We start from the raw sequence: 26,499 nt of genomic DNA on the forward strand, positions 1-26,499 counted from the left end.
TAATGTCCTGTCTTTTTAAGGCAGAGTGGTATTCCGTTGTGTGTATGTGCCACATTTTGCCTGTCTACCTGTCAGTGGACACTTGGGTTGCTCTCACCTCTTGCTTTGAATGAACAGTGCTTTTGTGAACATAAGTGTGCTTCTTTAGTAGTTAATTGGAAGAGGTTTATCAGGTTTATTGCTCTTTTCAAAGACCCAGGTTGTGGTTGCATTGATTTTTTCTTCATGGCTTTTTAAAAATAATTTATTTGATTTCTGCTCTTATGTTTTCCTTCTTTCTGCGGCTGTTGGGTACAGTGCTCTCCAGATGTCATTTGGGCCACTTTGGTCAGTTGTGTGGAATGTGTCTCCTCCTGTCCTTCCTGCGTTTCTGCTTGGTCTGGTGATTCCTGAGGCAGAAATATCGAAGGCCCCAGGCATAAGCCTGGTTTCCCTGTGTCTCTCTCAGTTGTGTCAGTTTTGTTTCGTGTGTTTTGATGCGCCTTCTTAGGTGCATCCATTGTGTATTGCCTCCCACAGTCCTGGTGATTTTCCGTGTTCTGAAGTCTAGTGCTGTTCAGATAGTACAACTGGTTACCCCACTTTTCTTGGGTGGTGTTTGCATGGTGTTTTTCCCCTTTCATTTTAATGTGTCTGTTATGTATCTCATTTGAGTTTCACATAGCATTTCGTTGGGTCTTATTTGTCATGTTATCTGAGAATCTCAGGTTTTTTGATTGGTGTTTTTATGGCATCTACAGTTAGTGGTATAAAATACGGTACGTTTGGTTTTAATTCTGTGATTTAATTGCTTTTGTTCATCCCTCTGTTTTTCATTCTCCTGGGTTTTTTTCTTCCTTCTTTTGAATTATTGACATATTTTCAGTACTCCATCTCAGTTCATCTTCTAATGCCTTTATTATTGTTTCTTTGAATACTTTTGCATTAATTGCTCTGCTGATGACGCTGTTCACACCCAACTTTTCAAAGTCTACTTAGAGTTAATATTTTATCTCTAAGTATTAATAAGTGTGATTTTATAACCGTGTTTTTAAATCCTCACCTGAGGATATGTTTATTGATTTTACAGAGGTGGGGACAGAGAGAGAGAGAGAGACAGCAATGTGAGAGGGAAACATTGATCAGTTGCCTCCTGCATGCTCCCTGACTGGGGATTGAACCCATGGCCTTTTGGTGCTCAGGTTAGCGCTCCAACCAGCTCAATAGCTGCCTTTCTCCTTCAGGTGTGATTGTATTAATAGTCCTTTCAAGTAGGGAAAGAGACAGATTTTCCAAATACTAAGATGAAATCTTATTTTCAGAGATGTAGAGCTAAAAGACGCAAAATCTTCTGAGTTCGGCACCTCTCTTTCTTCTGTAGCAGCTGTTGTCTTGTTCTTGAAGAATTAGTGCTCATGGTCCTTCAAACAAGAGTCACTCAGCCAGCGGTGAGTCTATTGTGTGACCAGGCCTCTTCTAACCAGCGTGGTGGTGGTGGTGGTGGTCAGCATTGTTCAATAACAAGCTGCTTTCCTTTTTGGAATCAGTTGAGTTTTAAAGATTTGCGAAAAGCAGCACTACCATTGGGAGGCTAAAACCTGATCCGCTTGACAAAATTGTGGTTCAGAAAAGCTGGAAGTAAAAGTATGAATTCTGGTTTTACAGATATGGTAATAAAGAATATACTTCAGTGGTAACTTCATCCTCAAATTAAGATACGCAATCCATTTTAAGGTGTCAGATAATCAAAGTAACACCTGAATTATGTACATGATTTAAAGCCACTGTGAAGGAGCGACCGATCCTTACGAGGTGAGCTTTTATCTTCTACGCAGGGCAGAACTTAGGTTGTATTTTATGTTCTGCAAAAATCGATACATTATTATATCACTATTTAGTACCAATCTGAGAACAGTTGATTTTTGTGAACGATTTTCACTAATTTTCTGAATTATTTAGCTTATACATTCAATTAGATTTTGTAAGCTTATTATTTACTAGGAACTTTGTCCTGTTTTCAAATGAGATCTGTTGTTTTTCAGCCATATCAGAAGAATGGCTTCTGATATGGCTGAAAGGTTTTGAAAGAAAGGTTTCTAGGATAAAATAAGTAGTTTTAAAAACTGTGCCCACAAAGAGGTAAGTAGATACCCAGTAGGGATAGGGCTGAAGTTGGAGAACCCACATTCTCTCTTTTCAAGACACGCAAAGCGTAAAACAAGACAATTCGCCCTGTTCACTGCCGTCAAAACGTGTCAGATCTGTCTGTCGAGTGCTAGCCCCGCCGGGTCCGCCTGTGCCGAGCACCCTGTGAGCACTGCGGTAGGTCCGGGGATGGTTGTTCAGGTGCCCAAGAAAGTCCCGGGACCAGGCAGGTGGTCAGTTGACAGGCCATCGCTGGGTCACAGAACTCACCCTTCTGGCGCGTCATCGCTTCTGAAGGCTGACATTTTGGGGTGTTTCAGGAAAAGAAACACTGACCTAGCGTGCCTTTCTTCCCTTCTGTCCCTGTCACACAAAGCAAGCGGACCTGTTCACAGAGCACCCAGCATTCGGTTGAGTAAATGCTGGGTAGGAAATTAAGCTGTTATACAGGGAGATGGCTAAGTGAGGAAATCCGCCTTTTGTCGACCACTCTTATTATTTTAAAAATAGAATCTGCTTTCGGTTTCAGTGGCTGGGAGTGTGAGACTTACATAGTGTCACGGATTTTTGTACTTAAAGTTCTGGTTTCCCTCTCTTACCTACAATCCAACATCATAATAGAAAATAATGCAAATAGTCGTCTAAATGATTGATATAGGACGATGGTTTCGGTTTATTTATTGAGTCAGAGCTTCACACCTGTTCTGTCTCATAACAACTTCCTCAAAGGATGAGTTAAAAAAAAAAAAAAAACCAACTGTTCTTGCAATGCTAAAGGCATTACAAATCTCTTAAATTGAAAAATGCTGAATTAAATTTCATTCTTTCAAAAATCTATTTAAAAAGTAACTCTTTGGATACTTAATAGTTTCTAAAGTGGATTGCCGATTATCACGTTGCTTTATATATACGTCCTTTGTTATAAGCTCAGACAAGATATTAAACTTTATATTACGGCAATATGAAAAATAATCCTACCATTAGATAGAACAGTCCTCTGAAAACATTCCTAAAATTTTACACTTAAGTTCAGCAAAGTAAACACATGTAGGATAAAAGAGATTTTTCTCGTGTGATGGGACGTGGAAACTGGAGCTCACAGTTACTACGACATTGTCACGAGCCTGTTAGGACGATGCTCGTGTCGTTTTAGACTGCGGTAACCACAGCAGCAGACTGCACGGACTGAGCGTCCGGTGCTGCGCCCTGGTCAGTCACACCTACAGTGTAGGGCACGGTTTAGGGACCTCGCGGTTTGTGAATAATTCTAGATGCGCAGGTACAGACCAGAGCGTGCTGTATTCTGGAGAAGAGAAGAGTAAATGTGGGTACAGTCATTGTCTTCATACAGTTGAAGTTCTTCTTGGAAGAGACAGATTTTAAAAAGGTTCTGGGCAAATGAAATCCTTTTCCAATGAGCTAGAGTTGTTCACCTAGTGGACTTGTTGGTGCTGGGAGTTAGGGACTGCCCTGTTACGCCAGGTGTTTTAAAGAAGGGTTGATTGTGCTAAACACCTGCTGCATCGAGTAGCAAGTTAGAAAAGCTCATTTCTGATCTGTCTTCAATTTTGAACTGTCGCAGCAAGCATAAAATGATTTCATGGTTCAGCCACTTAGCATATATGTAAGAATTTGCAAATTTGGGATTTGAATTTTGAGAATAATCATTGAAAACTATCTTTGACCCTATGAATTTTCAATGTTTTTGCTCTTTTATATTTTTCTGGTTTTCAAAAGCAGGTCAAACTATCAAAGAGAAAAACAGAACATAAAGTTTTGGCCCACGTCATATAAATGAGTCTGAGGTTGGAGGCAGGAATCGCAATGAGTGATACAGGTCCTGTGTGTAACACGGGGGTCCCTCTTACCCCGACTTTGACAAGTCGGACATTCTGTACTCAGTGGCACAGTCCGATAGCCTGCTACTTCACTTGTGGCAAGCGTGGCTCCCCCTGAAATGAGGGGAAATACAGTGTAGATCATTTCTCGGTGGTGTTTGTACTTTGAGCTTCAGGCCGATTGTTTGAATGGATAGACTCATGCAGCCATCTAAGCCTTCTTGACATTCTTCCCCTCTCTTTAATGCTATGATATTTGGGAAAGCCGACAGTGAATATAGGTTGTTGGCTTGTGCAGACCTCTGCAAAAGAGGTTGGCTGTTTAGTATTAAATATATCTGTTACTCTAAAGTTTTAAATTTCTTTTAAATGCTGAGTAGCACTGAGTAGCACACAGGAAATCCCTGTTACTTAGCCCCTCGTTGTGGAGTGTAGGAGAGAATGACGTGCACACGCATGCCGCTGCATGTGCGTGCTTGCGTCCTTGGTAGTTAGGATGCAAGGGTGCTGATCCCGTGTTCTCCGTGGTCTGGTCTACAGTGGTCCTTGGCGCTCTCAGAGTCCTGGTGAGCCTTTGTCATGTAAGTAAATGTGTTCAACTTAGATATCACCAGGTGGATTTTAGCATTGGACTATAGCAGGTGTATTGTAATTTTAAAATTGTAAATTAGTAATTTTATTTCATCTTTACATTACTATTTTTTAGGGAATCTATATATGTGTGTGTTGATTTCATATAAGTCTGGAACAATTTATTATATAGGGTTATTATTAACTGGTAAACTTCACTCCCTTCTTGTGACTATTCATTCAGGGAAATGGTAGTTCTTTCTGCCATTAACACTGAAAGGGCATTAATCTCTGCATTAATCTCTCAACAGCTGAAAAACCAAGAGCAGTTATGAAAAGTACTTTTTACAGGCTGCCATAGCTGCTTTTTCCCTTAAAATAGTCTACAGTATAAATAGGTCTTAAATCACTGGAAGCTGGACTTGAACTCTAATTGGGCTTTACTGTGTGATGTGAGATGCTGTGTGACCATCTGTGAAACCGGGGTGCCACCTTCTGTGCAGAAATGCTGGGGGATTGGATGAGGGAACACATCTGAACCATTAGGCTCAGAGCCCGTTACATGTGAGCCCTTCAGACACAATAGCGACTATTACTGTTTTCTCCAGAAAAAGAAAAAAATGTTATTGGGTTGGCCAAAAGCCCATATGTTTTTTTTCTATAAAAGACACGTTTTCATTTTCACCAATAACTATTGATTTGGACATTTTGAGTATGTCGGCTGTCTCCTGTGTGGTAGAATGTTGATTGTTTTCGATGTCTCGATTTGATCACTCTTAACTTCAGCTGGTCTACCCGACCATGGAGCATCGTCCAGAAGAAATCTCCAGTACAAAACTTAGTCACAGCACCTTCTCTGTACACTACAAATCTTCTTTTGCATTTCAGTTGTATTTTTACGTTTCTTGAAATAATAAAGCATAATATGTCAAACATTGTGTATTTTCTTCCATCTTCAGTATTCAAATGGCTACACAAAAATTCACCAGTTTTGATAAGTTTTTTGTAAATGCACGCTGATATGACAGGTGCACAATGCAATCTAACAAAACTGTTTGGAGTGAAGTTAAAGACAACTAACCACTACTTGAGCCATCTTGTGGGGGGGGGGGAGGGAGTGAACAAACTTTTTGGCCAACCCACTAAAATATCACAGATAAGTGTTTGACTTTAACACTTACAAGTTTAAGTTGTTACGCTCTCAGTTGTCTTATCTTTTCCTTTTAATGCTGACGTTGAAGGTTTTTCGCAGGTTGCCAGGACCCGCCCACAGCTGTCGTCAGCTCTCACTGTAAATGAGTTGCGCCCTAACTGCAGCAGTCCTTCGGGAGGCCCGCTGAGCCCTCCTTTCTCTCGCGCGGTGCGGTGCCATGGTTAGTACGCCTTCCTCAGCACGGGGTTCGTGAGATCTCGAGGGATCTGTCGTGGTTGTGTTCATATGGTTCTTACCCAGGGGCGGGAACCCAGCTTCTTAGGGGTTTTCCAATTTTTTTGGCAGGTAGCTGTTAGAGTGTTCTGATTCCTGAACTTGGAGACTGACCTTTTTGTATTTTTTAACTGGCCTGATTTGATTTGAGTCTATTTGAAGAGGGGTAGGCTGGGACGTGTTCACCTGGAAATGGGAAGACCGAAAATTGAAGTTCCCTGCCCTTTGTCATACCCAGGCACGTGATTTTTCTAGGAGGGTCCCATCCAGCCCATCTCTGGCTCTGTGCTGACGCAGCCACAAGCGCCCTCCTCCCACCGACCCTGCCGGACGATTGGCTTCGTGCCTGCAGGCGGGTGCACATACACTTCACCTCTTTCCCGTGGACACCAGCGGGTGGCCCATCTTGCACAGGCACACTAGCTTTCAGGGACCGCTTAGCTGACGCCATGGCCCCCGCGGGTGATTACAGTCTCCGGTCGCTACTGTGGGATAACTTTGAGGACCTACGTATCTGTGCTGACAGCTTTAGCAGCACTACTGAAAAATGCATGGTAACTGTACTCTGTGGTGGGAAACAAGCCAAGGGTTATGGGCTTTGAGAATAATAATTACTTTTACAGTTCTTATGTATGTTCTACTGAAGATTAGAGGTAGTCAGAGTTAAATCTAGCCATCATAAATATTAAATTATGTAAACATTAAGGTTTTGAGAATTGTTTATTACTGAATCTTCTGGGTTTGGGTTTTTTTTTTTTTGGCGGGGGGAACATTGTATCTAAACCAATCCAGAAATAGTGGCTACTGTAGATTTCCTTAATAAATATGTTTATATAAAAGCTTTTTTACTCTTTAATATTAGTTTAATCTGTTCAATAGGAAAGTACATTGTGTATATGTATGTATCTCTTAGGAGTGTCCTATTTCCGCCCCCAGAAAGTCTAGTTTACACTCTTGCCAGTAAGTTCAGGCCGTTGTCTTACTTTGCCAAGACATACCACGAACCCCTTTTTCCTAGTGGAAAGATGGGGGAACAGAAAGTGTTAGGCAGTTTGCCAGTGGGCAAGTAGTAAACTTGTGGGGGAGCCCAGGAATAAGCCAGGCCAGTGGGAGGACGGTTTTTCTGGTTGCTCTAGGAGTCACTGAAGTCACTTTGTTTTTATTGTACCGTAGCCTTGTAGGCATGACGGAGGTTTGGGAAAGAGTACATCCTCGTGAATCTTTAGTTCTCTATGTATCTGTTGGTTTCATTTACTTTTAAGTATTCTAACAGTTACGTTCTGTCTTGCTCAGCAAAGTTCAATTAATTTAAGGATAAGCTGTATACATTATCTAATTCGGTTTATGTACATGCTCTGAGTAATATAGTAACGCTAATTATGCTTTCCCTGGCTTTTGTTCTGTTATTATCTGAGGCCAGATTATAGTTTCATATCCTATGTCCCGCACGGGGGGCCAGATGCAAGGGAAGCCAGTAAATAACTTAATATCTAGAGAGACTCCAGCTTTAGTTGAAAAAGGAAGATGCCTGGTAAGTGGGCCTGTTGTCAACCACACGGTAATTGTAAAACTCTGTAAGTATGAGGGGTATTTTCTCTCCTTCCTCTAACCTGTCTTAAAGTGTTAGATATGATTAGAAGCAGAAGTGTTTCAGTAACTAGAAAAAAATACTTGTTTTTATAGTCAGTTTTTGGAGCAAAAGAAAAACTTCACTGGAAAGAAGAGTATCCATACAGAACCTGTCCCGTCAATTTTTCAGACTGAGAGGGACTTGAATCCTGTTTCTTGGTAATTGATGAAATTGCTGTTACTAGTTTATGAATAGTTCTAAATGTTCTCCTGTTTTTCACCTACCGTATCAAGGAGTCTTGACAGTTCTGGTCTCGCTTTGGTAGGTGGGCCCATGGAAAAGCGGGGCGTGCTTAGAAAGTGCACTGGAAGGAGGCATTTTCCCAGCCTTGGATAATCTGTTTTCTCCTTCTTCCAGTCTCTTGTAGGACACTCCCTCGAGAGTGTCTGCTGCCCGACTAATGTAGGTGGCTTCAAGATCGCTGTTGGTCGTGTTTGTGTGTCCCTGAATTGCACGCTCCTAAAAGGCACCCCCTTACTCGTGGCACCCCTAGTGCCGCCGTGCTACCTAACCCCAGGCTCTCCTGCTGCTGCCCTGTGAGCGCGCTGGGCCGATGCCAGACGCCTCCGTTTTGCTTCGTGTTACGCCCCAGCCGCATGCCGAGGGTTGCTAGGACAGCTTTCTCGGCGTCACTCCACGCAGTTCACAACCTGGAGCAAACCTCTCCCGAGCGTAGATCTACAGTTCTAGACCCTTTTCTAGCCTGAGCTGCTTTCCCTCCTTTTAGCTGGGAGCTCCAAGATACAGAACATTTTATGGAAAACTTGATCTTGTTTTTTTAATGTTACATATTTGTATTACAGTTTCATCCTTCAGTTATCTTAGCTAACACTTAAATGCCGTATGAGCAGTCCTGAAGAAGTTACTCTCTTTAAACCAGGGAAGGTAGTTACATGCAGGGTGCGTGGTGTGCGCAGGAATGGTAGTTTAAGGAAACCCATCTCCAGATTTTCCGTGTCTACAGTCAACCTGCCTGAGAGTCCACTGGTGATGGGAGTGGAGATTTCCCCTTCCCACAGTCCTCTCTGAAAACCGCCAAGGCCTCAAGCAGGAGGCCTGAGGGAAACACAGGTAGCAGGTTTGGGCGGGTGGCCGCCTCTGCAGCGCCGGCGTTCTCAGTGGGGTCTGGAGGGCGTCGTGATGGCCGTTTTCCGGTTTCGCGCTCGTTTTCTCAGGAGCTGCAGGGAAGAAAGGCGTTCGGTGGTCATTCTTTTGCCATCTTATATGTAACTCAAATTTCAAAGAATTGAGGAAGTTGTACCAAAATTTTTTCTAATCTCACCTACTTATTTATGTGAAGAAGGTCTGTCTGTACTTCATTCTATCAAAAATTAAATAGAATTGAAAAAGAATCGAATCCTAACAATAACAGCCTCCCATGTTAACAAGAACACATCATGGAGGAGACTAATCAGATCATTTCATCTGTCTCCTTAAGAAATGAATTTCCAAATGTTAACATTTTATGCCTAGCATTTCCCCTAAATCTCTAATACGTTTATAATTGTACGTAAGTAATTGTAATGCTAATTCAAACCAGAAGAAATTTAATCCTTAGAACCTTATGTTAGTATGATTTTAAAAAGGCTTAATGTATATACGTATTTTTTATTTCTGAGAATTATTACAAACTACTCCGTGAAGAAAAGACATTCTCGTGGGGCAGTGGGATAGAAATACCAGTTTCAGCAGAAGACAGAGCGATGCACAGTTTCTCACAGCCCGTTTTAAACAGATGGTAGTATCAGATCACGGCCATCTCAAACCTCCTGAATACTTTAGAAAGAGTTGATACAAGGGTCTTATTTTAAAATCTCAATATTTATAGTACTCTGGAAATTACATCCTTTACAACTATTTAAACATGAATACATGTGAAGGCAACAATCTCAGTTTTCTTTTCCAAGTATACATACAGTCCCTTTTTAGCACCACTGGGAGCTCCCATGTGCCCACTGATTGAGGCCAGAGCTCTGCATTTGTGGGGAAAAGGAGGGAAGTGAAGGCAGAGAGAGAGAGATGCTTTTAAAATTAAGCAGCGAGGCTTTTCCAGGGAGTGTTGAAGAGCGGGCGAGTATAAATGATTTTTGGAAGGAGGTCAGCCAGAGAGGTGGGAGGATCTGAATGCAGGAAGGGCAACAGATGCAGGAGTCGGTCCCTCGCCAGCCTGCAGGAACTGCCTTACTGTATTTTAATGTGTGCCATTAGCTCTGTGTCTTCAGTCCTTCAACTTGCTGCCAACATGAATGGATCTCATTTCTGTAGTAACCAGCGTTGGCTGGTCCTCTGACACCGCCACAGCCTGTCCCGAACCTCTGCGTGTTCTGCCATCTACCTTGGCAAACGTGTGACCTGATAGAATAGAAGTCCGAATAGAACACACACACACTGAAGCACTGTTTTTTCTCTACTTTGCCCGAGTTATAATTGAGAGGTCGCTGATGCTCTGTAATTAGAGGAGTTGCGTGCTTAGAAGTGGGGAAATAGAGAATACGGTGACTAAAGTGAGCTGAAGCTAAACCTAGACAGATGAATCTTTGCCGCAAAATGGTAAAACCCTAGGCAAAAGAATTAGAGTCCTCTAGTTCAGAAAATGTACTGAGTCGAGGAAGAAGAAAAAAACATAGAAAGGATATACTATGAAAGAGACATTGTAGGAAAAAATAAAGGCCCGAGGAGCAGGAAGTGAACAGGGAAACATGCAGCGATTCTCTGACAGTGGCTGTAATAGCTAACATTGATTGGACAATTGCGAAGTGCCAGGCACTGTCTCAAATATTATACACATGTTTAATTATTTAATTGTCACAGTAGTAACTAAATGTATGTCTTACCAGCAAAGAGATGTCCCCAATTTTTCTTTTATTATTCAAATAGTTTTTAGCTCTTCCTTTATCTAAGTGGGTAGTTGACCCCGGTCCTAGCTTCCCCTTTTATTTTATTTTATTTTTTTAATTTTATGTATTGATTTCAGAGAGAGAGAAGGAAACATCAGTTTGTTGGTCCACTTACTTATGCATTCATTGGTTGATTCTTCTATGCGCCCTGACTATAGATGGAACCCACAACTTTGGCATATTGGGACGATGCTCTAACCAGCTGGGCCCTCGCTTCCGCTTTCAAATGGAGGCTCGACTGGCCCAGAATGTCAGAGTGGCTCAGCCATGTGTCTGGCGTACCTGGGGCACTGTCCTGGAGTACCCTGAAGTGCTTCCACGTGGCCACTGTGCCAGCACGGGCTCCTAATGGCGTGGCAGCTGGGTTCTCGATGGAGCGTTCCTAGCCCAGCAGGTCGAAAGCTGCAGACCTCTGGAGGCCTCCTCTTGAGTCACACCGATCCCTTTACTTAGTTCTTTTGCCTGGCTTTGGTCAGAGCATCTCACAGGCTAGTGTTGGTGGGAGGAGAACAGAATCAACCCCGACAGAGGGAGCAGGAAAGTTTTCGCAGCCATCTGTAATCCACAGCAGGTGATACGACAGCTTCCTATACTGCTACTGTTTTTACACTCCGTTTTGAGAGCTGACCGTCTAGTTTACTTCGAATAACGTAAGCTATTTCAGAAATGCCTTGCCTACGACAGTTTTCTTAATGGCTGTCTGACCGCTGGATGAGATTTTGGTCCTGGAAGGGAGCAGAGCAGGGGGACTGAGTGTGGTTCTGCAGTCTCACTCTTGCACGACCCTTCACTCCGCCGTGGCCTTCCAGGAAGCCACTCTAAGGGGGAAGAGGTGGAGAAAAGGTGGGGGTTCCTGCATCCCAGTACTTCTCAGACATAAAAGTTTCTGCTCTGGGGAGAGACGGAGATAGGGAGGGATGATATCACTCATAAAAGCATTTAATATGTGTATGTATAGCTGTAGTTTTCTGTGTCTGTTTCCATTTCGTTTTGTCATGCGTTTGAAGGTCAAAAAGAACTACAAGGCTACAGAGGAAGCAAATACACGTCTCGTGCACATTCCTCCCCGTTCTCAAATTTCTACTCCCCAAGATAAACCACTTTCTACTCACTAGGAACCCCCACCATTTACTTTTAAAATACCATGTTTATACTCTTCTTTCTTTTTTTTTTTTTTTAACCAAAGGCAAGTTACAGATCTGAGAAATGCAAAGTCTGAACTGAAGCCTCATCAAAGCAGGTTTACCAGCAGATAGATGCTGCAAAAGAAGGATCAGTGAGCACATCAAGTTGTTGGCCAATGAGCCCTTTCAAACCGAAGCGCAGAAAAAGGGCGAAAACAAAACCACAAACACACAAAAAGCAGACCTCAGTGACCTGTGGGACATTATTAGGTGATCTAACGTAGATGAAATTGAATTCCTGGGGTGGACTGCGGAGAGGATCACAGGAAATATATTTGAGAAAATAGTGGCCAGAATATGTTTAGCTTTGCTAGAAATACCACCCCACAGATGAAAGGAGCTCCAAGGATAAGCAGCACAAAGAAAGTCAAGCACGACAAGCACAAGAAAACCGCTTGAACTTCGGGGAGCCACCACATAACAGGCGTTACCACACCTGGAACTTCACTTGTCGAGGAGAAAGATAAAATACTGAAAAGATGTTTCATTCATCTCTGCTGTTGTTCTGCCTCAGTAAATTAATAACTTAGGAAGCCCCAGGGTTATCAGAATGAAGTTGCTGAACCAATGATAGGAAGAAAATCTGAAGAGCAAACATTAAAAAAACAAACCCATGTTAAATACGGGAACACAGGTAGGAGTTGTCAGAAACGGTGCGAGCCAGGAGACCATGGAATGACATCTTTAAAGTGTGGAAAGAACAAAAACTGCCAATACAGAAAGAGCAAAACCTATTCAACCTAAGTAATGAAATACGGTCTTGTTGAAAGAGAACTTTCCATTCATAGTCACAGAAACGGCTCCTGGAAAGGACCTGTGGGCTAAGTAGCCTATGGCAGTGGGAGTAGAGAGGGGGTTAGGGGGACTGCCCTGCAAACACAGGCCTCCCTCCCTGGGGTTGGCAGGTGCACCTGCAAGCCTTCCCCGTCCCCACCCCCCAGCACTGCCAGGCTGGCGAGCCCCTGTGGACAGTGAGGCTGAGTAGGGTCGTCTCGGGTGTGCTGAGTTGGAGAATGGGCTGAAACTATCGACGGGCCCAATCCTCGCCTGACGCACGCAATCGTTAAAGCTTGGAGAAGATAAACTGACTTGTCCAAATCACTTTTGCCAGAAAATATAATAACCTGGCATCTCAGATTGTGTTCTCTATTTCTTTTGGACATTTAAAAGTTTGAGAATCCTCTTGGAATCAGTCTGTGGCAATGTATTTGCAACAAAAGGTGAATAGGGAACTTCCGAGCAAAGGTTGTGTTTCTGTGTGTAAGCCGGGGGGAGGGGAGAGGAGACAGAGTTTTTGTAGCAATGTGCTTTTATATAAACCTGCAGCAGCGTGAGGACTGGGGTTTACTAAGCTATTAACTTACTGAGACATAACAATAGTGGCGTTGAACAAAACATCTTTTCAGTATTTCATCTTTCTCCTTGACAAGTGAAGTTCCGGGTGTGGTAACACCTATTATGTAGTGGCTCCCCAGAGAAGTTCAAGTGGAGAAATACAGAGTACACAGGCAGTCTGCAAACATGCTCATTGTTGCATCATGTCAGTGGAGGGAGATACAGAAGGAACCTTGGAGCACAATAAATCTCTCCTAAAGAGGGCATTACTTGCTGCAACCTGTCTGCAGCAAGCAGAGGAAGGAAGTCAGTGAGAAAGGGAAGGAATGCCAGGTCCGAGTGCCAGAACGTCTCATGGCTCGCAACGGGGAGAAAGCAGGTTTCTCTAACTCAAAACAAGGTTCAATTTCAGCTGCTACAGTTACAACAGTGTCCTAGATTTTAGAATCTACATATTTCCCTACCAATAAAGATGATCTTTATCCAGATATTACTGAAAACCACAGAGGATAAGTGTTGAAGGGACTTAAATCACCTCTAACCCTCTTATTCTCAAGTGGGGAAACACAGATCAGAGAACACGATTTGACTCTTAGGGCCCAGTGTTCTGTCCGTCACACTCTGTGATGAAGAATAATTCTAACCGCATCACTTTCAAACTCAGGTAAGTCACAGCCCCGCCAAAGTGTGTGTCTTTGTTATTTGATTATAACTAGTGAGTGTTTCTGAGAAACTAACTCTGAAGGATTTACAGATAATACACAGTATTATGTAGTTTTCTTTTGTAAAGGTTTTAACAAGTTTTTTAATGGTGATATTCAGACCCATTTGGGAACGATCAAATGTTGTTTTTAAAAGTCTCATTTCTCACTCAATTGCAGTTTTGTTAAAATAGTCACAGTTCTGTGGGGGAGGATTTTTGGATACATCCAATGATGCCGGGCAAAGAGAAGGCAGCTGGGAAAGAGGAGACCAAAGTTGAGGTGGATGGTCCCCATAAAAGAAGCCACAGACTGAGTCTCCAGGGGCAGAGCAGGGCCGTGAGGAGAGGACACGGTGGACATCGCTCGTCCACGGGGGCCTCAGGAGGCGGAGCCAACTCTGCTGCATGTAACATGCAGGAGCCGAGTCAGATGGAAGTCACGTCACAGAAGTGTACGGTCCAGGTGCCACTGATGGCTACCTTGCAGATGACTGCGGCGGAAAACGCAGACGCATACCGACTTCTGTGGTGCTGAAGGACGGAGGAATGTCCTTAGACCCCTGGAGTATCGCAGGTGGTTGGTGAGGGAGAGGCCCTGTCTGGAGGGGAGGAGGAGGAATGGAGGCAGGCGAGCCCAGCTGCAGCAGACTCCTGGGAGCAGTGGGGTCACTTCCAGGCAGCAGCACCTGGGCTGGGTGAAGAGGGAGAACCGTGCCCACAGCGGAGTGCCTGGGCCTAAGCCTGAACCCAGTTGTGAACAGGGGGATAGATCAGAAATTGAGGCTTAACATTTAAATTGGAGCAATGTCTTTGAGACTCTCCTAGGGTTTTGAAGACAAAGGATAGAACGCTAGCATAGAGCATTTGACCCTTATTTTTCCATGAATAGTGAGTCTGAAAAGGAGCAGAATGAAGTTCAGTGTTGTAAGAAGGGTGTGAGTAATTCTAATCTGTACTCTTTTTGGAGAAAGAATAGCAGTGTGGTGACTGGCCGGCCTTCTTTCCTCCTTTCCTTCCTATTTGCCAAGTTGTGCTACTTGGAGACAAATTCAAGTCCTATACATGGTAGTAAAGAAGCTGCCCACCCTCACCTGTAAACGCAAAGCTAAAGCACAACACTCAGATCCTTTACAAAAGTGATTCACTTTGGGTGGAGTACAGACTTGCCCGTAGTCACCGGTTTTACTGCAGGCAAAACAAAGACACGCCTCTTCCTGAAAACACAGACGACACAAATGGCTGTGGCCAGCTTCCTGCACTATCACTTTCACATCAGCTCATCCCTAACTGCTGATCACCTAGGCCTACTAATGCTGGCACTGCCTTTTCCGAGCTCCAGGCTTCCCTTGGCAGCACTCTGGGGCGACCTCTCGTTGTGCAGTATCTTCTTTGACTTACCTGCTGCCTACAGCATTCTCTAAAGACCGCCGTAGTCAGAACGAACAAGCATCAGCCTTTCTGTTAGCTTGCTTGCTGAATTCCTGCTCATTCTTCAAGAACCACGTCTCCTGACTGCCCCGGGAGAGATTCGGGCTGCTGCTTTGCATGGAGCAGGTGGTGGTTTGTTTTGTTTTGAACTTCGGTTCTCTCGTTGCATTGTCTGCTCCTTGAAGGAAGGACCATCTCTTCATATTCACATCACAAAAGCTTAGCATGGTGCCTGAGACATGCCAGATGGTCACTGAAGATTTGTTGAATTGATTGATTAAGTGGTGCATATTTCTATCACGCTAGCAACGAAGTTGGTACTTGCCACGCACCGTATTGGCTCAGTAAGGTGTGTTCTCTGACCTCAGAGTCTAATAGGAGACACAGGACACAAAACCTGGAGAGACTGGCAAGAAACGTGAGCATTGCCTTCAAATGCATGAAAGAAAAGTCTGCCGCGTAGAAACGGGGCCTAGAAACAGATTCAGTTACCTTCAGGTATCAGAACCACGCGTAAGGTCTAGATAAGCAACTTTGCTCTTTAACATGAGAAGCTGGCTGTCAATTGTAGCAGGCCGTCCATCAGAAATACTGAAAAATGCGTGGGTATATGAGAAGTACTGTGTCGACAATGGCAGATGTTTTGAAAAGAACAACTTACTAGTCCATTGGGTTTATTTGGGGAGCACGTTAAATGGCAGGGGTAAAGGAAGAGGGATTGCTGGGCTCGTCGAGGTCCTGGAGCTCGTGGCCGCGCTGTCGGCTTGTGTTCCTGAACGAGTGTTTCAGAAAGTGTGGGGATTTGCTTGTAGTTCTCAGATACACAGGAAACGCAGAGACATGGGTTTAGGTACCCATGTGTAAATAGCAAGATCTTTCTTAAAATGCACACCCAGTGAGTGAGGAGTTGTGCTGCAGGATGAAGAACAGTGGGCAACACCCGGCATTCGAACCTGAAGCTGGCTCTCCCACTTCCTAGCTCTTTAACTTCAGCATATTATTAATACTTGGCCCCTCTGGGCCGTGGTTTAATCATCTGTAAGCAGGAATATAATTAACTCTCTTCCAGGGTTATTACACAGATAATGTTTTGCTCAGGACATAGAAAAGAGCCTAGAACATACTTGATATGAAAACGTAGCAATTTTTTAATGTTTCACCTGAAAGGTTCTGAATAAATGTACTGAATGGACACAAAGTGGGCAAGCAGAAGGAACATGGGCTTACAGGTCATGCGGGCCGGCCTCAGAAGGCCGGCTCCGGTGCTTTCCAGGTCGTCCACAGCAGCCCCTGCCCAGCCGGAACTCAGGTTATTTATCTGTCAGCTCCTCGGGTTCAGGGTGCTCAGTTAGGTCATGCCTAGGCTTTCCGTGTTGAGCGGAGTCCAGTGTGCAGGAAAACCTCAGTGCCGGCTTCCCTTCGTTTCCTGAAGCGTATGAACAGGCGGTTCCCCACTCGTGACTGTTAGCACCTGTCTTACAGATCGGGATGGACTGGATGGAGGTCCTGGCTGGGCTCCTCCGCCCCAGGGGAGGGAGGCTGTTCCCGTGTGCGGTGCCAGCTCCTGGGTGACTCACCTGATGGACTGCCCCTCTTATGCAGCCGTTGAAGGGAAACGTCCCAGTGTTAGTAGATGAAGTGAGGACAGAGGTGGCTCGTTTTATCCAGAAGTAGAGTCCCAGTCCCTAGTGTCCAGGCACGCTTGCTGTAATTCTGCCTCTCCGGGCCTTATCTAGCACTTCCACAGCTCTGCCCTTCGGGTGACAGGAGGTATTTGTTTGCCACTTAGGCCTAGTTTTTTACCCTCTCATCTTCCGCCAAATATCACAGTGCACTTACACCGACTGTTGGTTCTGATCAGGCTTGTTCCTTATTATTGAGCTAATTCACTTTGTTCTTTTGGCAACTTTACCGCACTGTCCTTCCTATTTAGAAAACCACCCCTTCTGGGCTCTTGCAGGATTCTGAACCACACTTCGTCTCTCTGCTGGAACCCCAGGGGTCCTTCTCGCCCATCTCGCTTGCTCTCAGCCCCGGTGCTGATACTTATTTTCTGTTTTGAATTCTCCTCTGATTAGTTCATGCGTCTAATTTCCTTTCCCCAAGGCCTTGAAGGGTAGAAAACTATGGTATTTCTATCATGTCCCCATTGTGCCTAGCAAAAAATGTATTGTGGTTACGTACAGGTAATATATGGTTACGATTTATTAAATTGTGCCGTGGCTGGTGTGGCTCAGTGGATTGGGTGCCGGCCTGTGAACCAAAGGGTAGCCAGTTCGATTCCCAGTCAGGGCACATGCCTGGCTTATGGGCCGGGTCCTCAGTGGGGGGCAACCACATATTGATGTTTCTCTCCCCCCTCCCTCCTTTCCCTTCTCTCTAAAAATAAATAAACAAAATTAAAAAAAGGGCTTTCCTTAAAAAAAAGATTTATTAAATTGCCTCAAGATTTTGAATATTGGTTTCTATGCCAACACTTCATTAATTCATTCAATTATTTGGCCTTTGAGAACTTTCTGAGCATTTCTGATTTATTTTATAATTAGCAACACTTTAAGGTGTCATGACTAAAACTCACTTAATATAAAAGTTCGACTTTGTTGTGATTCCTAGTTCATTTTTCCTTCTTCTAGGTATGATACTGAAGCAAATGAAAAATGGTGCTTTTACTTACTGAATGATTTTGGAGTTCCAAATATATTTTTAATGGCAATAAGAATGTGAAGTGTGAGGTTCTGTTACTGTCTCTCAGAAGGCTTAAAGTTCTCCTTTTCATTCAGTCTAGAGATGGCTACAATCTTATTAAACTCTGCCTTTGCTGTGAACTCCTGGGTGGTTGAGGGACTCGTTTGGGTACATAGAGTTAATTGGTTAAATAGCTCTTGGTTTTTGAGGCACGCTCACAACACACCGACAGAAGTTTCTCATCTAGTCCAGGAGAAGAGAGTTAGACTGCTTTTTTCGGTTTCCTGAACTTCAAACTTTTATCAGCCTGTGGACTGTGACTACGGCCAAGGTTGCCACCCTTCTTTATCAGCTGCGCCATCCCCATTTGCCCCATTTACCCCTGGTCCGGCCAACTGGAGTTCCACACCGTGCTGTGTAGATGCCGTCCGGGCGGCTCTGCGCGCTTGTCGTGGGAAGGAGTGTCCTGTGCTGATGAGGGCTCTGGGCCCGAACTCTGGGTTGGGGTCCAGCCCTGTCACTCAGTAACTCGGTGACCTTGGACAAGTTACTCTTCCTCCGTGGAAGACAATGAAACTCGTCTTAAACTTGACAGGATTAAATGAGTTAATGATGGGAAGTACTTAGAACAGTACATTGAATATAGTATAATAGGAACCTACTATTATTAACATAATAAAACATAGTAGTAGCTTTTTTCCTGTCCTTCTTGGTCAGATTTTTCTATTTATAGGTTTAAATCTGCAGCGGTGTTTCTTAAATTTAAGTATGGCATGGCCACATTTTAAAGATAATTCCCTCAGGCTTCTAAGAATTACCTACAAATTGCAGCTGAAGGAACTTAATTAAATGCTGTCACTTTCCGTGATAGCTTGGTACCAACGCAATCAGAAATACAAATACACATTAGATGCTGAAACCAGGTTAGTAGTAGCCTAGCATGAGGGATTCATTTTAGTGATCTAGCATTTTAATTTTTTGAGATCATCATCAAAATGAAGGCACACCTTTAAACTTATCAAATGTTGGAGAGTATGGCAGCAAACCGTGGTACGAGAACCATTGCATCAGAGGCAAAAATACCCCGCCTTAGGCCCCAGGCTCTGGCCTGCTGTTCCTCAGGGGCAGGTGAAGTCACTGCAGGAACATCCGGCCCGGCTGCCAGTGGTGGTGGCAGCTGAAGCTGAGGCGGTTCCGTCAGGAGTGTGCCCGGATTGTGCCCGTCCCAGGCCAGCCCTGGGGGACCGAGCACGGCCTCAGTCCGCTTCTGTCACTGCGCAAGGCTCTCCTGTCCTTCCAGCTCCCGCCCTAAACACACTTTTTCGTGAAGCGAGATCGATGAGCTCGTGTATTTGCATGTTAGCAAAACCGTCCCAAGGCCCTGAAAGGCCTCAAGGTTTATTAGCATCTCTTAAAGTGGAATTTCTAACACTCAGGTTCAATAAGAAGAAATGCAGGTACATATATTTTATATATAATTTTGTTATGTTTGTAAAGCAAGAACATGGTCTTTGTAGAAAGTTTTGAAAATACAATAAAATAAAAACAAAAGAAAAATATGTATTCTTAGCTTATGAAGATAACCAGTGATAATATTTTTGATATTTTTCTTAACAGATTTTTTTGGCATTTGAATAAATTATTGAAACACAATTAACCAGTTTTGTACTCAGTGTTTTCCACTAAACATTATAAATGTAAATTTCTCATGTCTTTATAACTATTCTAAACGTTACCTTTAATGGTGACATTCTGTGGATTTGCCAGGTGAGGGTATAACTATCTTTAATGTTCTTTTTACATATTGGTAGTGACTTTTTAGAAATTTTGTACAGTATTACTTTCCAACCAAGTGTTTAAGAATCACTTTATTGCCGTATTTTAATTGGTGAAAATGGCATCTTAAAAATTTGTTTTCTAATGTTTATTAATGATTGGGTGTTTTTGTATAAATTTTCTCTGTATGTAAATTTGTTCATTTAGCTATTGAAATCTTACTATCTTTCTTAATAATTTGTTTAAATTCTTTATATTAGTTAATTAATTGTTTCTTGGAGATACTTTTCCAAGTAGCTGTTTACTGTGGAATTTCATTTGTAATTTTCCCTAATACATATAAGTCCTGTGTACAGATTCTTCCTGTGCTTTTTAAACTTAGAAAATCTTGAGGGTAAGATATTTGGAGATAAGATGGGGCATCTGTTACATTTCAAACTATTGAGGTTTATTTTTTTAATCTAACCTTATGTTCTCCTTTAAGCAGTTTATTAATGAAGAAAAAATTTCAGAGGTCAGTGTAGAGTTTTCTTAAATGATAACAGATAAAGGGAAAGTGAAAAAGCAAGTCTTTATTTACAGTTTTGTTGTCATTTCAAATGATACCTTAAGTTAATATCCTGCTACCTTTAAAAATGTGTGCGAGACAGGGTTGCTGGTATCTAAAACAATTTGTCTAAGGTAATAATAGGTCAGTACTGAAAGCCTGGCATATTAATGATATTCCACAGTTATTTTACTAGGAGAAAAGACAGAGCCATCCCCATTTTCTTCTAAGTAAATCTTTATAAAAAAGTTAACAATCAAAAAGAATTATTAATTGAATATTACTTCAAATGGGGATAATTGTACATGGAATAATTTGTGTATATATTTAGATAGAAGTCATTTAAAATATAATAAGCATTATGTCATTTTGTAAGTCTGATGTCATTAAGGGAAAAGCTGAAAGTTTTTTTTGTATCTACTGAAAGACATAAATACTATTAATTGATTGATAAATAGCTTCCTGTGGAAAAGGAACAGTTGGTATTGCCACGAGTACTCTCTGCTTTTCGTGTGCGTGGTTGAAGCTAGTAGCCGGTGATGCTAAGGTTCTACACCAGAGAACCTTAGCATCAGTCTGTCTCTGGTGTAGAACCGTAGGACACGATTTTCAGAGAGGAATGCCTGCGCGCAGCGACGCGCGCTGGTTGGCTGTGGGCCTGGTCAGGCAGTGCCTGTCCCCCGCTGGTACGAATCTCCGCATCTCCGACGGGTAGAGCAGCTGCAGTGTTAAGTCTGCGTCCGCTTGTGACGTCATCAGAGGACAGAGTAAGGGCTTCTTCCTGCTGGAAGGCCGGTAGGTGAAGGCTTACAGGAGCAGCTCTTACCTCCCTGGAGTGACCCCTTTCCCACCTTCGCCTGTGATCCTTGCCCTCCCGTGAGCATGCAGGGAGGAGCCTAGAAATGCGGGCTTGTTAGTAAATTCTCACTCTTGTATTCACATGCTATAAGGTCTCAATCAATGAATAGCAAATGAGGAAGAGAATCTATATTTAATACCAACCCGCATACCTATATTTTAAGTTATTAATGCTTACAAATAACCACCAAATCCAGGGAGGACTAGTGACTTGTTCAAAGTCATTTTAATCCCAAACAAGGAGGGCCTGGCCTTGAGCCATGTTCCGACTGTAAAACCATCCTCTCCTCTCAAATAAGCAGATCAAATAAATAGATCTAGAAAGGCAACTGCCAGTAGACTTTACTTTCTGGGTAGTGCCAGATGATCAGAACAAAGAAAGGAGAGATTGTTCCAGTGGGGAATGATCAGGAAAAGCACATGAGGATGCGACTTGAGTTGGACTGTGAACTCTGGGTGGATTGTTATTAGACAGTTATTAGGCATTTACCATTCCAGAGCTTACATGTGGCCATCTCAGTTCCACACTCTGTTCAGTCCCGGGACCTGGCTTCGAGTTGTCCCTCGGCCTTCGTGCAGGGTTGGGTTGGTGGGTGGGCGTATCAGCTTCAGATGGAATGAAGACCGAGAGAGCTGTGGAAGATAAGTAGTAGTAGGTGTTTGGAGACAAAGGGAGACAGTCTCTGGGTCACTTAAGGACACCGTCTTGGTGTAGTGGTGTCTCGTTGCCTAGCACAGTGCCTAGCATGTAGTTAGGTGCTTGCCAGCGTGCCAGTGCCGCTTACAAGTATCTGTTGAGTTGAAAACATTCTGGGAGATAAGAGGCAGAGCTGAGACGGTGTAGTCTTGTAGTGTTGGAGGCAGCAGGAGTAAGAGGCTTTCTCGCAAGTTGTTAGCCTGGTGTGGGGGGTCGGGGTGGGTGGGAATGGTGAGGAAGAAAGGGGTGTGGGCACAACTTAGCTCTTCCTCCGATTTGGAAGATGGGTCTAAAACACCAGGAATGTTGAGGTCATGAGCAAGGTCGATGACGCCCTCAACACCTGAAGCCCTCAGCCCACTTTGAAGGACAGAGACTTCCTGAAGCTTCAGGGGAGAGGGAAGGATTTGCATTAGCCAGTGAGGCCAGGGAGAATGGGCTCATGAAGGAAGAACCAAATGGCAGCAAGGACCAAGTTGAAGCTTGAGAACTAAGTTTGGGTTATGTTTATTCCACAAGTTTTTTCCTGTGTTTCTTCTTGTCAGAAATCTGAGGTTCGGTGGAGAACAAACAGTTCTGCCTTAGCATTTACCATTCCAGAGCTCACGTGTGGCCATCTCAGGTTCCACACTCTGTTCAGCCCGGGGACCTGGCTGCGAGTTGTCCCTCGGCTTTCGTGCAGGGTTGGGACAGTGGGTGGGCACAGATTAAAACTGTTCACCCTGAACAGTTTCAAGAATGCTTAGAAAGGCTTCGGGTCACACAGCTCAAGTCACAGAGCTGGAAACACAATTTGGTGGGGAAAGCAAATTTCTCTTTCGGGCTCCAGACAGTTGTGGTATTTTTAGTAGTCAGCTCCGGCCTTCCCATCACCTAATTAGCATGTGCAGGGCTGATTGCCTGTGCGCTTTGACTGCAGTCCTTGGCACTGATAACCCTAAACAAAGCTGCAGGCACTAATTACCTCCTTTCCTAATCTGAATTTCCATGTGCTTTTGAACTAGTAAGTCTTCTAGCGTTCTAGGAGGGCTTCCCCATCATTGGGGAGATATTCACTTCCCCTAAAGTCAGAAAACGAGATTGTGAATTAAAGCTTTTGGGGGAGGTTTTGATGTTGGTAATTTTATAGCAGCACACAAAACAACAGGGTGCCTTTATTTAGTTAGTTGCATATATGCAAATCAGCATTGCCTGCATAGAAGAGGAGACAATTATAAAGGTTTACTCTGAGATACTCATGAAATGTGTGTGCTTTTTGTAGAAAACATGGAGACGAAGGGGGTTTATTTATTTATTTTTATTGTCAGATTCCATCTATAACTAATTAATAATGTATCTCTTTTTGATATGTCGTTACCTGATTTTTTTGTGGTAAGGCTGAGAAGGTAAAGAGAATAAAAACTAACTTTGAGTTTATGTCAGCTGAAAGGAAGGTGATTGGTTGAATTACTGAGCAGCACAATTGGAAAATGACATAGGAGTTTCTTTCTTTTTGTGTAAAGAACCAGAAAGCACTTTGGACTGATGAGGTTGCGTTGAGTCAGATTTATTAGCTTGAAGCATAGAACTGTTGTTTTTCTCCAGAGTCTCGACCAAGATAGTATAGTCTCACAGAACAATGAAAGGAACTTAATTTAGGATTTTTCTTCTGTTTTCAAAATTCATTTTCTTAATATTTTTTCCTGTTATTAAAAGTATGTGACTTGGGTAACTCACTGTGCTTCAGTTTTCTTATCCTTAACATGGGGTTGTTGATCTACCTGTTTACCGGGGTCACTGGGAGGGTTGAGTGAGATTGTGTCTGTGGAGGGACCAGATAGGCCTGGGACAGTGTCTGATAATCACCCAGTGGGTATTAGCTCCTGTTTTCAGTACACTGCGTGGCTTCAGCCTCCTGAGTCCTTGCACTTTAAAGTGCTTAGAACAACCGGGGCATCGCTAACCCTATTATTATCGTTATTTCCAGCATTCTCACTGTTTTGGTTTTTTTTTTCAGGACAAATTTTTTATCAGTGCAAAAAAGTAAATTGTTTTACTTCATTGCTAAGTGGGGAAATAAAAATAGGTGAGGTAATCCCACTAGACATGAGGGAAGAGAAAGAAGGCAAACTGGTGGGAGGTGGGAGAGAGCAAGAACTACAGAAGCAGCCAGTGTACCATACACAGGCAGGGAGAGAGGACAGATACGATAGCAAAGCTCCAGAAAGTTCTTCCTTCTAAAATCCATTCATTTGTTTACACACACACACAGTAAAATCCTAGACTGGGGGACCTTCTCTGGGGGCTGTTACCTCCCACCATTTCGTAGCATCTGTTACCCTACACTGTACTTGGGTAATTATCCATCTTCCCCATCAGGCTGCAAGCCCTCGAAAGCAGGAAACGTATACCTTGTTCAGCATTGGGATCACAGAAGGCACTCAGTAAATATTTAAATTTCAAAAACAGGGCTTTGCATTACTAACTTGTATTTTTCCGTGGCTTTTTTTCCCTAATATTTTCTGGAATGTGAAATACATTCCAGAAAATACACAAGGCATATGTACACACAAGGCATATATATATATATAATGCCTTGACTATATGGAGCATACTTGCCGTTACTGCATGTAACATTTTTGTTTCTAAACGTATATATCTTTTTTTAGTTTGGAGGCCTCAACACTTACTTAAATGAAATATCTGTGCTGTTTCACATAACAGTGCTCACCAGCCCTTTCGGAAAGCACGCCTGGTTCACCACACTTGGCAGCGTGTGTTCCTCCTCTGCCCTCCTTTTCTCTCAGAGTCTGTTGTTCTTCCTGTCTGTGAGGCCACACACTGGACGCTGCAGCCAGCGCGTGCTGCCGTGAATTCTTAGTGCTTCTTGGAACATTTGGTTTAGGAAGTGGGGTAATTAGTGCATAAACATTGTGCAGCAGAACTGCTCTAATTAGTGCCTTTTGGCCTGGGTTCAGTGATAAACAAAGTACGATGCACGTCAGCATTTGTCCTAACAGTTTATAAAAACCTTATTATGGCCTATGGGTTTAGCACATAGAAGATACGTTAAATACTGTAGTAGTGGAAACCAAGAGAATAGATGATAAATCTTCACATAATAAATTAGCTGCCTAACTTTGAAGGCTTTCATTAGCCTTAATTATTCAGAAATCCTAAACTTAGCCATCAAAGTGTATCCCTAATCACTGTTCACATCTCTGGTGGGACATTGCCTCTTTAGTGTGTGCCTGAACCACTTTCTCTGTATCCCTGTAATGTGCTAGCAGAAGAAGAGCATTGATGTAGGCCATCCAAATGAAACAGATGAAAAAACCAGGTTCAGAGGCAAACCTTTCTACCTGCTTATGGGGCCTTCAGCAAATTTTCTTAGGTTCAAATTTTCTTTGTTTCTTAAGTCCCTTACTTCTGGAAAGCACTACTTCCTACTTTTTAAGTATAAATAAATGCTCAGAAGAATCATGTGAACTCAGAGTGTTGATTGGCAAAAACCTATTCATGACTAATTACCTTATAAGAAACCACTGGGCTGAAAACAGAAAGTAAATATGTAAAAAAGGTAGAAAATGTAATAGACCCATAATTGTCAAAGAAATCGAAATGATAATCCAATCTCTCCCTAAATTCTACATGAACACCTGAATAAACTGGCACACGTCCCCGAGCTAGGTAGGTTTTTCAGCGTATTCTACCATATTTCCAGGAGGAGTAGCTGCTCTCTCATGCAGGTGCCCATCCTAAACTACCGCCACCCCGTGCAAAACATAAAAAGGAAGGTTGGGGGTGGTGGTGCTGCCTGGCTGATTTCGCACATGTTGTGCAACTTTAATTCCAAAAGAATAGTGTGAGAAAAGAAACTTACAGACCTGTGTCGCTCCCAGTGACAGGTGTGGGGATTTTCAATGAAATACTAGCTAACTAAATCCAGCAGGAGGTTTTTTAAAAATCCAGACTCATGGATCCAGAGAACAGACTGACAGCTGTCAGAGGGGAGGAGGGGGGAGGCTGAGTGAGAAGGGTGAACGGATAAGCAAAGGAAAAAAGACTAATGGAAACAGCACAGGAAAGGGGGGACTTGATGTAGGGTGGCGGGCACACGAGACCACATGCAAATGGTGTGCTTTTGAATCACATACCTGAAACCTATATAATTTTATTAACCAGTGCCACCCCAATAAATTCAATAAAAATAAATGAAAATAATTGAGAAATTAAAAATACAGTATTTATCTCTGGAAGTTAAGGATCATTTAACATTTTAAAAAAATCAATGAAATCTATATTTTGAAAACACATACATAATAAACATATAAAATGATATAATTATCTAAAAGAATGCTTAAAAAGTACTTCATAAAACTTAACTCCAATTGTGTAAGTATAGAATAAACTACAGATATAAGGAAACTACAAACTTCATAAAGGTTTTATACCAAACCTATAGCAAACATCAAAACTAAAACTGTAAACAAGCTTTAGACAAAGCAAGACAAACATACCTGTTAATACTGATACTCTTGCTACAGATCTGGCTAATCCAAAGAAAAAAAAAATGAAGTAAAATAAAGATGGACAGAGAGAGAAGAGAGGGGAAAGAGAGAAATACAACAGACCAAACAGTCCTTATTTAGAGATTATAAATGTCTACATGGGCAAACTATTAGGACTAACAAAAGCAAGTTCTGTGCTTTGGGATCAGTAGTTTTGTATCCCGCACTTGCAGTAACTACGAATTCAGAAATTACAAAACTATAATGCATTTAGGCATTAACCTCCAGATCCACAACTTTATAGGACAGAT

The 26,499-nt window shown here is 42.8% G+C and overlaps 1 protein-coding gene across 6 annotated transcripts in view; it reads left to right on the forward strand.

Annotated features, from left to right (window-relative positions):
• The window catches only part of AFG2A (AFG2 AAA ATPase homolog A), a 191,930-nt gene that overhangs the window by 91,078 nt on the left and 74,353 nt on the right, over positions 1-26,499 (forward strand). The window contains exon 15 of one of the 6 annotated variants that reach the window (XM_045202466.3): positions 11,672-12,019. The exons of the other annotated variants lie outside the window; for them this stretch is intronic. Coding sequence (XP_045058401.2) covers positions 11,672-11,704 — 33 coding nt within the window. The 3' untranslated portion in view covers positions 11,705-12,019. Of the gene's footprint in view, positions 1-11,671; positions 12,020-26,499 lie in introns of those variants that run through there. 6 annotated transcript variants of the gene reach the window in all.

The sequence above is a fragment of the Desmodus rotundus genome, chromosome 9 (genome assembly GCF_022682495.2).
Source record: "Desmodus rotundus isolate HL8 chromosome 9, HLdesRot8A.1, whole genome shotgun sequence".
Taxonomy (NCBI): Eukaryota; Metazoa; Chordata; class Mammalia; order Chiroptera; family Phyllostomidae; genus Desmodus; species Desmodus rotundus.